Source organism: Furipterus horrens, unplaced genomic scaffold, assembly GCF_987537825.1.
Source record: "Furipterus horrens unplaced genomic scaffold, mFurHor1.1.pri manual_scaffold_4, whole genome shotgun sequence".
Lineage (NCBI taxonomy): Eukaryota > Metazoa > Chordata > Mammalia > Chiroptera > Furipteridae > Furipterus > Furipterus horrens.
Window position 1 is genome coordinate 186325935 of NW_028327174.1, and position 12151 is coordinate 186338085.

General features: G+C 42.2%; 1 protein-coding gene across 1 annotated transcript in view; it reads right to left on the bottom strand.

Annotated features, from left to right (window-relative positions):
* Nucleotides 1–6191: 6191 nt before the first annotated feature.
* The window catches only part of SUSD1 (sushi domain containing 1), a 106420-nt gene continuing 100460 nt past the window's right edge, over nt 6192–12151 (bottom strand). The window contains exons 15-16 of the mRNA XM_090275960.1: nt 7258–7351; nt 6192–6905 (exon numbers count right to left, since the gene is read on the bottom strand). Coding sequence (XP_090132086.1) covers nt 6905; nt 7258–7351 — 95 coding nt within the window. The 3' untranslated portion in view covers nt 6192–6904. The remainder of the gene's footprint in view (nt 6906–7257; nt 7352–12151) is intronic.

Consider the following 12151-nt stretch of genomic DNA (forward strand, 5'->3'; position numbering starts at 1 on the left):
TCTGAAAGTTGACAACGGGAATACTGTAAACACAAAAAAGGTGGTTAATTTAATTTATAGTAAATTAACAGCTTAACAATAGAATTCTTAAGGAGGAAACATTTTTGTTTAAAAAATACTTTCATAGCACTGGCTGGGTAGCTCATTTGGTTAGGGCATCGTCCTGGTATGCCCAGGTTGTAGCTTCGATCCCTGGTCAGGACACATACAAGGACCAACCAGTGAATGCATGAATAAGTGGAACAACAAATCAATGTTTCTCTCTTTCTCTCTCTCTCTCTCTCTCCCCTCCCCTTTCTCTCTCTAAAAACAATAATAAATAAATAAGAAACTTTAAAACTACTTTGATAAGCTATTTGGGTAAATGTGGATGCTTAGGGCATAGATTAGAAAAATAATAAATAAAGAAGACATAGCTAAATTGTTTCACATTTCAGGAATTTAGGGAATTTGATAAAAAATGAAGATGGGAAGGGATGGAAAGAGAACTTTGAAGAACAGGAATAACTAAGATGCACAATGAATTGTTTGCATATTTAAATATAATACTGTCTGTAGCTGGCAAAATAATGGCCATCAAAGATGCCCACCCACATACTAATCCCAGTGCCTGAGAATATGTTACCTTCCACGGCAAAAGGAACTTAGTAGATGTGATGAAGTTAAGAATTTTGCGATAGAGAGATTATCCTGGATTTTCCAGGTAGGCTCAACAGAATAACAAGGCTTATAAGCTGTTTCCCACAGCTTCAAAAAAAGGGTGTGTTGTTAAACTTCTGGATTTCCCCCAAACTGCCAGGTGAAATTGTTACTTTCCTAATTTGCATTTTTTTGTTAAAAGCAAGGTTAAGCATGTTTCTTTGTGTTTAAGAGCCATTTGCATTTCTTTCTGTGAACTATATTTTCATATCCTTTGACCCCAAATTTTGTTTTATCTTGACCAAAGTCCCAAAAAACTGAGAAGAAAATAATCGGTTACAAATACTTTCATATTCTAAAATGACAGACCCTTAACCCAATACTCAGGATGTGGTTTAAATTGGAAAGGCCAAAAGAAGTCCTTTAGGGAAAGCTATTGGCGCGATGAGCACTTTTTCTCTCCCCCTCCCCCCATAATGGTAGGGGTAAGGGGTCTTCCTCAGTGCCATCCTAGAAAAAGGAGCTTCAAGGGGACCTCCACGCAGAGAATTTAACTTGTGTCCCCTAAAGCTTTGGCAGACACAGTGGTCTGGTATCTGAGTCTAAGCACAAGAAACCCAAGTGTCAAGAAGCTGAGGCTGTTGGGCCAACAAAAACTGGGAACCACATTGTAGCAAACCACACCCACCAGTGCAAGGACAAAGGGGCTAGTGAGTAAGAAAACTGGTCTGTGACCAGACCTACCCAGGGGGCAATCGTCCATGTGGCATGGCGAGGGCCTGGGTGTTTCCACGGGCCAAGCAGACACCCTAGAAAATAATACCAGTAGAGGAGCCGCCTTGATGTGACTTCTCCCCACAAAGGGCAGATTTTGCACCAAAGACAGCAACAGAGGCTGGGGGATGTGCTTTCAGGAGCAGAAGCGGAGGGCTGAGGGAGCGACTCAAGATAGCAAAGTAGAACAAAATCTAAACGAGGATAACAAAATATAAAATATAAGCCATGCACAACTAAAAGGAAGCATAAATTACCTTGTAAGTGGAAGACTAGAATTACTCTAGACACATACACACACAAAAGTTAAATGGAAACACATATCATGTTTTGGGATAGGAACACTCTATTTAATACACCCCCAAGAAAAATAATAAGATTTGGAGGGAAACTTAGCCAAGTAATCCTTTAGCTTATGTATAATAAATATGTCGGTCGGCAGCCGTCCGTCTCGAGAGACGATGGTGTAGCTTCTTAAGAGTCTATCTGTACCGCCGAGAATGGCTGTGCAGTCCGACTCGGGAGTGACACGGTATCTGTCTCCTCCCGTGTTGAATCGACATCTTGCCATGACGCTGGAGTGTCCTCTCCAGTGAAGCTGAAGCTACAGAGCCTGGGCAGGGTGATATGGAGGGTCTGCTGTTGCCCATGCAGCAGACCCCCCGTCTCTTCGCAGCTGAAGTGTCCAAGGGAAAGACGGAGTCAATACAGCTTGGCTTCAGGTGCGCCGCAGGAGTTGCCGGTGTTGACTACAACGTCGAACCGCCTTAGGGACTCCGGCTCCGGATTTTCTGTCGGGGTTTACTCCCTTAGCCTTTCCCCTGAAGAGGTATGCCGCAAGGCATTTATTAATGTACACATTAATAAATACATAATAAAAGCTGAGAACACTCTGTGAATTAACAGAAAGCAGTGGTAACTTTTACTTGGTATAAAAAAACATATTTCACAGTTACTGTAGGTGTTACTGGCACAGAAATAGGTCAGTAGAACAAAAAGGAAAGTTCAGAAATAGACTTTAGCATACAACTTAGTATATGATTCAAATCACGAGGGGAACAACTCATAGTCAATGACTATTAATAGGATAACTGGCTAAACCACTTAGCAACAATAATAAAAAGATTCCACCAGCCTTACTCCTTACTAAAATAAATTTCAGATGAAATAAAAATGTGAAATATTTTTTAAACTCTCTTACCTTGAGATGGGAAGTTCTGAGCATGGCACCAAAGACAAAATACACGAGGAGAAGACTGATACATTTGACTATACAAATTTAAAGTTTTTACATGGCAATATGTAATACAAACAAGGTCAAGAGAAATGATAAACTCGAAATTTTGTTTACAAAATATATGATCGCTAAGAGTGAAAATTACTACAGTACAAAGAGCCTTTTCAAATCTATAAAAGACAACACGCCAGGACAGAATTAGGAATGACCAGTCAACATGCAAAATAGTCAGAGAAGCACAAATAAAACACTGAAACATCATTTCTCACCTACCAGATTAGTGAAGATTAAAGGTATCAATAATGCCCGGTTGTTCTGAGGCTTTCTGCAGGTGAGAGTATAAACTTTTACAAACTTCCTGTGAGATTCCCCTGACAATGTGCAGTAAATATAAAATGTAAATAGTAGTTTTCATTACAACAATTTCACTTCTAGGAGTTCAGACTAAGTAATAATTGCATACAATTATGCAGACTTGCATAAGGATATTAAACATCTGGAAACACTCTAAATGCACAACAGAATACTGGTTAAATGAATTACGGTACAAACTTTTAACACGATCATGATTACCATGTAAAATGTATCCAGGGTATGCTGATGAATGAAAGAAACATAGTACAAAACTACATGCATAGTTTGACCCCATTCTGGAAAAAAATTTAAAAAAAGAAAAAGTGTGCCAAAGAAGTATGGGTATGGATACACTTGCGGATATACTCGCACACAGAATGATTTGCTCTCTTTCTCTCTGCAACAATGAGCATACCCTCCTTGTTAACTGATTTGCTTTGTTGCATCACCAGCCCACTAGAAAAAGCCACACCCTCGGTCCTCTCCAAAATCAGGCACTTCAGTTTAACCAACAAAGGTTGGGGTTAGGCAAAGGTCCTTAAAGCACTATTTGATTGCCTGCTACTACCAATGGTTTTCTCTTAGAGAAAGAGAATTAAAAAAAAATAGAAGGTTAGAAAATTGGAATGTGAGCTTAGCAATAAAAAAGCAGCACTGGGAATTCTTATATTCTTATTTACTTTCTTTAAAATCAATTAAAAATTAACTTTATTCAAAGTTCATATGGAACTCCAAGATAACTACTTCAGCTCTGGTCTTCTCTTAGGTGCCCAGATGCAAGTTTAGGGCTTGAGTCAGAGGCGGACTATGACCTATTTCCCCTAATTAATCTCCATTTATTTGTTTGGTTGTTTGTGGCTCCTTCTAGAAGTAATGGGGGTGAAGGGAGTACTTATAGTGAAAAGACAGGTATAAAATGACACATGTGCTATAATACGGTAAAGGCACTAGTTAAATATAGATAGATAGATGATAGGTAGAAAGGATATGTACAGGCCTGACACTCCCAAGAACCGAAAGTGCTGTCCAGAAATTAGCTCAAGGCCTACGAATCCCAGGAATGAGAACTAGACTCGCAGTCAGAAGACTTGGCCCCACAATTCACGCCATGTTTCTGTCTGAGCCCACTTCTCCGTTCTACAATGGGGAAAACAATAACCCCTATCATTCCCACCACACCACATGGAACTTTTGTGAGGATGAAATGAAAGAACACTACAAACAAAAACTGTGGAGGGAACAGATAAAAACTATAGGTACACACACACACACACACACACACCCAGCCAGGGAGTAATCTGCTCCACATCTGGGAAACCCCCCAATTTTGATTCCCAGTCCAGAAGGGAGCTAAGACTGAATCTGTGTCCTCACTTTGACACACTGTCCCCAGGACAGCTGGTTAGGGAAGACCCTTCCTTCCTCCACCCCCACCTCAGGACCCAGCTTTATTTAGTGGCACCCATTCCCCACCTCTGGGTGCTACCTGACTTGTCCTTTGACAGAAGGACCCACACTCTCCCAGGAAGTCCCACCATCAGTCTCCTGAGAGGCCCTCCCTGCTTAATCAGGAATCCACTTGGAAAAAGAAACAAACAGTATTGTGGTAAAGCTACCAGGCAAATTTAGGAAACTTAAAGCCACTTTCATGGTTATGAGAAAACTATCAGGACAGAACTGCAGAAAAACGGCGCATCATTTTTGCAAATACTCAGCCCTGCTTCTGTTAAGGATTAACACTGAGTGACTGTGTAATAACTGAGAACATTTAGAGGAAGTGCCAAAGTCCATGTTTTTGCTAGTTTAGAACTCTTGCATAAACTGTTTTTATATTTCTACACTGTATCCAAAAGTACATTTTAATTAATATTTTACTTAATAGTTATTTTAACTAGAAGGTTTTGATGTTAAGCAAGTGGGATTTCTTTTTTTTTTTTTCTTTCAATAAAAATTATGCTGTTTCCATGTGGATAACTGTGGCTTACTTGGCAGTTAACCCCAGAGCTGGAAATTAGGGGGTGCTATGGGAACATATGGTGTTTATGGACTGATAAAAAAAAATGGAGGAGGAGCAGGAGCAGGAGGAGAAGAAAGGGCTTAGCTTCTCTCTTGGGAAAGGGGAGGCTTTGTGAAAAATCCTTACTCATCAGAGATCCTACCCTATACTAATCACAGTAATGTGTAATGATTCCAAATTTAATTCAAGCTGTGAAAATGGTATGAGTTTGAATTGTTGCACATAAAAATGAAAAGTAGGAAGCTATCTGTATGAGTCTATTGAGAGCACTACTCTGTAATTCACTTGGGTTGAGAGCAGAAATGGTTCTCAATGTTGGGCCTAAGTTGAAGTCCAAGGTAGTACTTCAGAGGACAAAGAACAATTATTTCTAATACGGCCTAATCCTGGCACGGACCCCCAAGTGGCAGGATATTACTTCCATCTCTCTGACTCTTCCCAAGTGAATGGATATGCTTTGGGCTGAAACCCCCAGTATGGAGCAACTTCATGGACAGTTTCCACCTGTTCCTATTGTCCCCTCTGCTTACCAGCCCAGGCTCCTGAAATCCGTTCCTCACCAATGCCCAGCCCACCACGTTGGAAAGTCTGTCTTTCCTCGGGACTGCAAGGCTGCATAGTTCCAGCGCTGTGTCCTTACGTGCCGCGCCCAGAGGTTGTACAATGAAACTGGGCTGCTTTTGCCTCCCTGGGCTTTTTCTTCTCCGGGCCCAGAAAGGGACGGAGGAGGAGAAACCACTGAACTTAGAGAAATCACAAGCCTCTGCCTTTCCTCTTCATTTGCTGCTGAGCCTTGGAGTTACACTGTCGGTTAGGAAGGGAAGTTCAAGAACACTCATTCGGGCTTTAAAAGTCAAATCTGCTACATTCCATCTGCAACTGTGGCGTAGGGACAGTGGGCCCAGGATGGCTTCCATCTAATGTGTCACGGTTCATGATAGGGTAACAGTCACAGTTACTGAGGCTGTAGATGGATTGTGTCGCCCACACTGTTCCCCCTTCCCTGTAAACCCTTGGATTCTGGCCATGGGCTTGACATTGTTTCAACCCGGCATTACCACACAGGCACTCAATCTACAGGGAGACATGGGACATTTTTACAAGACCCTCATTAATAAAAAAAATTAACCAAGGCTGTTATAAATATGCATATGCAAGAGAAGAACTGTCTAAACTCACAGACAATTTTTACTGGATCAAACACTTACGGCTTTTGAATACTGACGATTAATGGAACTGTATCAAACAGACATTGCAGGGGTCTTATTGGAGTGGCCAGCCTGGTCTAGTTCCTAATTAGATGTCAATTAATTATAAGAAAAGGGCTGCTTCTAAATTGTTTGACAAGTTTGTCTATGTCAATGATCTCTATCCTTTTCAATGCCCTCCTTCATAAAGTCAAATTTTAACCCAAACTTAAGTCCATCTCATTGCTTATTGTAAAAGAATGGATTCCGAATTAATTAACAGAGATGCTATAAAAGAAGACACAGTGACCTTCTTGCATTCACTGTCCGGAGGAGCCATCTCTCAGGCATCACTCAGAAGATGCAGGCCCAGCCCATGTCATCTGTAGCCCGGGGTCAATATTCCTTTGTATGTTAAGGGTCTCAAGTTCATAGACACATAACTGGTTGTGTAGCAGGAAAGACGTCAGCAATTCCTTAGTTTCCTCCTTTTGGGGGTGTTCCACAGAGACAGTCCCATCTTGAATCCAGGAATGGGGCCGAGACGGGAGCGGAGAAAGTCCGCAGGCTCTCCCGCACACCTGGATAGAAGCCACACACACGTGGATAAAAGGCACTCTATGCAGGCACCTGAGAAGCTGTCATAACATCCGTCCCCACAGCAGTGCATCCACCACATGTAGCGCCCATCTGCAATCTAGACATGGAGGAGGAAAAGAGAGTCCATTGACATACTTTGGTTTTCCCATGGTGCATCCCTCAGGGTAGCCCATGCGCATGCATGAGAAGAGGCGTGGAAGATCAGCCACCACCTCTGTGAGCGGCCAGGGCAGGCATCACCAGCCTTGCTCTTCCCCTGGGACAGGAGGGCATCCATCCCCTCTACCCCAAGGTGCAGTTACTCATGCCTTTTGCCTGCTGAGCGTCCGCTGAGCCCAGGGCCACCTCCACCCGCATCCCTTTGACCCTCCTCCGTCCCAGCTGTTCTTCATGACCCCAGCCCCCGCCTCCCACCGCTCCGCTCACTCCTCAGCCACAGTCTCACATACCACACCGCTAAGAAGGAGAGGAATGCGAGGACAATCACCACGGCCACGGAGCCCAGCCCGACGCCTACCATCTGCTGCAGCGTGAGTGACGAATCTGCGGGACAAAACCACACACTGGGCGGCGCTCAGCTGTCTGCACTCACTCCGTTTTAACCCCGAGCTTTGCCCCGTTTAACAAACCAACCCCAACATGCCCAGAGTGCCTCCTGCCCCCTGGGTTTGCCCCGGAGATGTAGGACCTCAGAAATACTCAGTTCCTGGCTAGTTCTAAAAAGGAAGCATAGACCAGACCACATTCAAGTGACAAGGCATGACCCAAACTGGTCTCGTTGCGCACCCAAATGCAGCATCCTGCGTTGCTTCTGTGGGCCTTCTCGCAAGTCAATTACACTTGATAGACGTTATGGGCAGTTTTCCTTCGCATTGAGGGAGAAGTCTTTCTGACGTCACTTGAATATTTTTGCTCAAAAAATGACTGTTAGCGCCAGTAGTTGAATATAGCAAACAAATCCTCTCTGTTGGCTAGAGTTGTCTGTCATTTTCCCTACATACTAGCAAGACTTGTACCTCCCTGCTTTGCTCAGCAGGTTACCATGAGGATAAAATAAGAAAACTGATGTAAAAGCTCTTTGAAAGAAATAAATATTTCTATTTGGGGTGCATCACACACCAGCTCCAGGGAGATCCCTGGTTATAAACCTGAGAATACCCACATATGAGTTGCACATTTGGGCCCAGTGACTGAAGCAGGATATCATGTTCTAAACTAGTGGTCTTGTTTTAATTTGCAAACGCTTAGCATTTACTATGTGCCAGACACTGTTCTACTTACCTTGCCTAAGCATCCAGTGGGTACTCTAACAATAGGACCAGGTATTATAGTAATAGTACAGCGAGTACTATTCTTCTTCTTCTCATTTTACAGTTAAGGAAATGAGGCATAGGATGGTTAAGCAACTTGCCCGAGGTCACCCAGCTAGTGAATGACAGAGCCAGAATTCAAACCCAAGCTGTTTGGCTCCAAAGTCTTTGCTTCTGACCACAGCCCCATGCTTTCCCAGTGTGTGTCTGAACCCAGCTCTGTCTGCAGCAGAGCGGATCACTCCCCCAACCCCAAGTCAGGGGTGCAGGGCTGGACCTTTGCTGCACAGGCTGATGGGGATGGGGCCTTGGGCTGTGGTTCAAGTTCCTCTTTGGAAGAACAGAAGTCTGCGTGCAATGGTCCTGCCAGTCATTGAAGAGATATTAAGGGCTGACCCTGCATGTATAGAAGTAAAAATAAAAATACCACCAAGCCATGGAATAAATGTAAGAAAGTAAAACCAAGTCCAAATTTTGACAGATGACTTACTGGGTTGTTACTGTTGGGATATCAAATTATTTCATTATTTTGTACCCGCCTTTTACCCATACCCTTGGTATATGCTTAGTCTGCCCCTTGGGTAACCCAACACTGCCTTGGAACAGCTGAAAACAGCAAGCAAAATCTGTTACCATGAGAGGGGAGGAGCGTGCGAGGAAAAACAATAGCCCCTGGACTTGAGATCCTCAAAACACAGATGACTTGCTTCCCGGCAGTGAATGAGTCACACTTGAAAACAATTCAAGTTACTTAACTTTTTCATCTTCTAATCTGCACTGTCCAATATGGTAGCCACTAACCACAATGCAGATATTTAAATCTAAATTAGTTAAAATAAAAATTCAGTTTCTTGGTCATACTATTTCAAACACTCAATTTCTAGTGCCCATTCCAAATGCCCGGTAGCCATGTGTGGCCAGCGGCTACCATATCGGAGAGCACAGCCTTAAAATCACTCCATCATTGCAGAAAGTGCTGCAGCTCGGCACTGCTCAGATCCCAACAAGCTCGTTAAGAGCAGTCTGGTTCTACTGGAGACTCAGCCCAGATGCTGCTACCAGCAAAAGCAGCCATGGAATCCAACTCTCGCTAAAGAACCCTGCAACACTCCGTATCTCAGAAACTTCTGTCAGGGGACTTTCTAGAAAAACATGGCTTATATCGTTTGGCTACATTTAGTATTCAGAAGAAAAAGACCTTGACATTTTAAGAAACCATATTATAAAATGGAAGGAGGATCTGTGTGGTTAGGGCAAGTGACTTGAATTAAGAGATATTAAAACAGTACAGTATCAGCATAGGAATGAGTACATGGGAACAAAATAGAAAGCTGAGAAACAAACTCATGTCAAATAATTTCAAAGCTTGAATACTGGAGTCAGGTTGTCCAAGTCTGTATTTGAACTCCACCACCCCCTAACTGTGTGACTTTGGGCAAGTTATTCAGCCATTCTGTGCCTCAGTTTCCCCACAGAGGAATGAAATAATCAACTGAGAATGATAACAGTCCACTTCAGAGGGTTATTGTGAGAAACAAATCAGATAATGCATGTCAGAACAGTGGCTGCAACGGAGTAAGCAGTAAGCAAGTATGACCTATTGTTAATTATTGATGTTTTGTTACTGTTTTTACATCATTGAGGAAATTATACATTATCAGTAATTAGTGTTGAGAAAATTGACTATTTAGAGTAAAATAATTTTGTTCACTAGAGTTTATGCTATATACAAAATAAAATCCAAATGGATTAAAGACTTAAATTGAAACGTAAAAGAATTAGAACAAAATGTGGTTATCTACCTAATATTAAAGCAGGTAAGAATTTTCTAGGCATATTTATTAATGCAGAAGCTTTAAAATAAATGAGTGAAAGATCTGACCATATTAAAAAGCACACACTTACATATACCAAAACTACCCTGAGCAAGCTTAAATGGCAAATGGAAAACTGGGTAAAATATTTAGAATAATTAAGTGACAAGGAGTTAACATACAGAGTGTTACAAATTAATAAGGAAAAAGCAAAATGAACAAACTCTATGAAGAAGTAAATCACATATAAAACATGAATACAGATGACTCATAAACCTTTAATCAACTGCTGTCTTACAAGTAACAAAAAAGCAAATTAAAACGCTGAGATGCCACTTTTGTGTGCTGCTAAATTCACTGGGTTTGTTTTTCTTGTAAGAGAAAATACAGCACTGGAGATGGAGAGAAGCTGGGGCCTGACTACACTGCTTGCTTCATCCGACCGACCAGCATTTCTCTCAGCTTTGGCCATCAGTATTTTCTATTTTTTCCTCTAGTTTCATCCTCTCTATATATTAGTGGTTGATGAAAATGTCAAACTGGAGGTGACTGTAGACAGGGACCCATGTCCTACATGTTCCTGGACTTGAAATCAACTCATTAATAGGCAACCTTTGCATAGTCATTCCACCAGTTTCTAAAGGTTACACACAGCCTTCATTTTCCCACATTGTCTACAGGGTGTTGTTAAGAGTTGGCTGAAGTCAAAATACATGACACCTGTCATATTTTCCTAACCAGTTAGTGACTCTGTGCAAGAAGAAAGGAGAGCAATCTGACCTACTCTGCTCACAGCTCTCACGCCGACTCCCGGGAACTGCTGCTTCTTCTACCAGGTAGACACAGAGCCCTCTCTTGAATATCTTGCCTGACCTTGACTTCAAGTTATCATCATTTGTGCTTTGCAAAATCTATCTCCAGTGTACAAAGTTCCATGCTCTTTGTTCATCTCCAGCCTTATTACTTCTCTCTTTTTCACCAAGATTTCTCAAAGATCACTTGCAATGATTTATCCATTTCCTTGGCAAGTTGTATGAACCTGCTGGAATGTGCTCCATCCAGGTCAGAAGACTTGAACTTATGTAGAGCAGTGATCTCTTGTTTTCAAATATCCCCTGACAAACCAACAGGACAAAAGCAAAGTAGGAGCTGGGAAACCTGACTTTCTCTCAACCATCCACCAGCAGGGCATCGTTCGCCCTCAGCAGTGGACCCAGCTACCCCTTATTCCAGACTAAGTATTAGAAAACCACCTTTATTCATTCAGTGTAACATGGCTTGGGTTTTGCCTCAGACATGGTTCCTGCTGATAGAATAGTTCTTGATTAAATGTCTCTTGGTCTACTTTGTCTAGATCCTCTGTGAAAATGTGAGTCCACCCAATCAAGAGCACTCTTGGTGTAGCCACATGGACTTCTTTAGGGACTTCCCCATTAATTCCCTACTGAGAAAACTTACAACTGGCCAATCTGGATTATGCTCCTTGGAGCTTGGCCTTCCTCTGTTTACCCCTTCAGTCCAGGGCCTTATGCCATGAAATCATGCTTTTTTTTGTTTTTTTGAATCACTTGTAGAATATTCTCATAGAAACCCAAGTAAGTGGATCATGTATTATATCCTAGGTTCTCAGAGAGTCATTCCTGGAGAAAGTAAATCCATTAGGCTTACACTCCACCATTCTCTACAGATGGCTCCCTGAAGAGGTACATGCTCAGGAGGAGCGAGAGGACTTCTCTAGGCTTATCTTTAACCCTTTTATGAATGGAAATATCACAGATGCTGAACAGCCAGTTAGGAAAGCCCTGTTCCTAACTGGCAGACTTTGTACCAGCTTGAGGACTTCCTAAATTCATTTCTCATGAGCTTACACAGCAGGGTCACTTCCTGAAAGCAACAATTCTGTTCTCCAAAAGCAACAAATAATTAGCACTGTGAATTCTATTTACCGCGTTAAATTTCTCTTGCTATTTCAGGGACTCCTCACCTGAATTCCACGCAGAGTAGGAGGTGGCAGAAGAGATCAAAGCAGAAAACTGATGAAATCAGCAACATTATTGAATTTATTTTCTACTGAAGCTTCACAATATATCATAAATTTAGCAACTATCACCCATTTATTGGCTCACAGTTCTGTGGGTCAGAAGTTCAGGCTCATTGTGACCAGGTCCTCTGCTCAGGGCCTTACAGGCTGAAATCAAGATGTCAGATGGGCTGCGTTT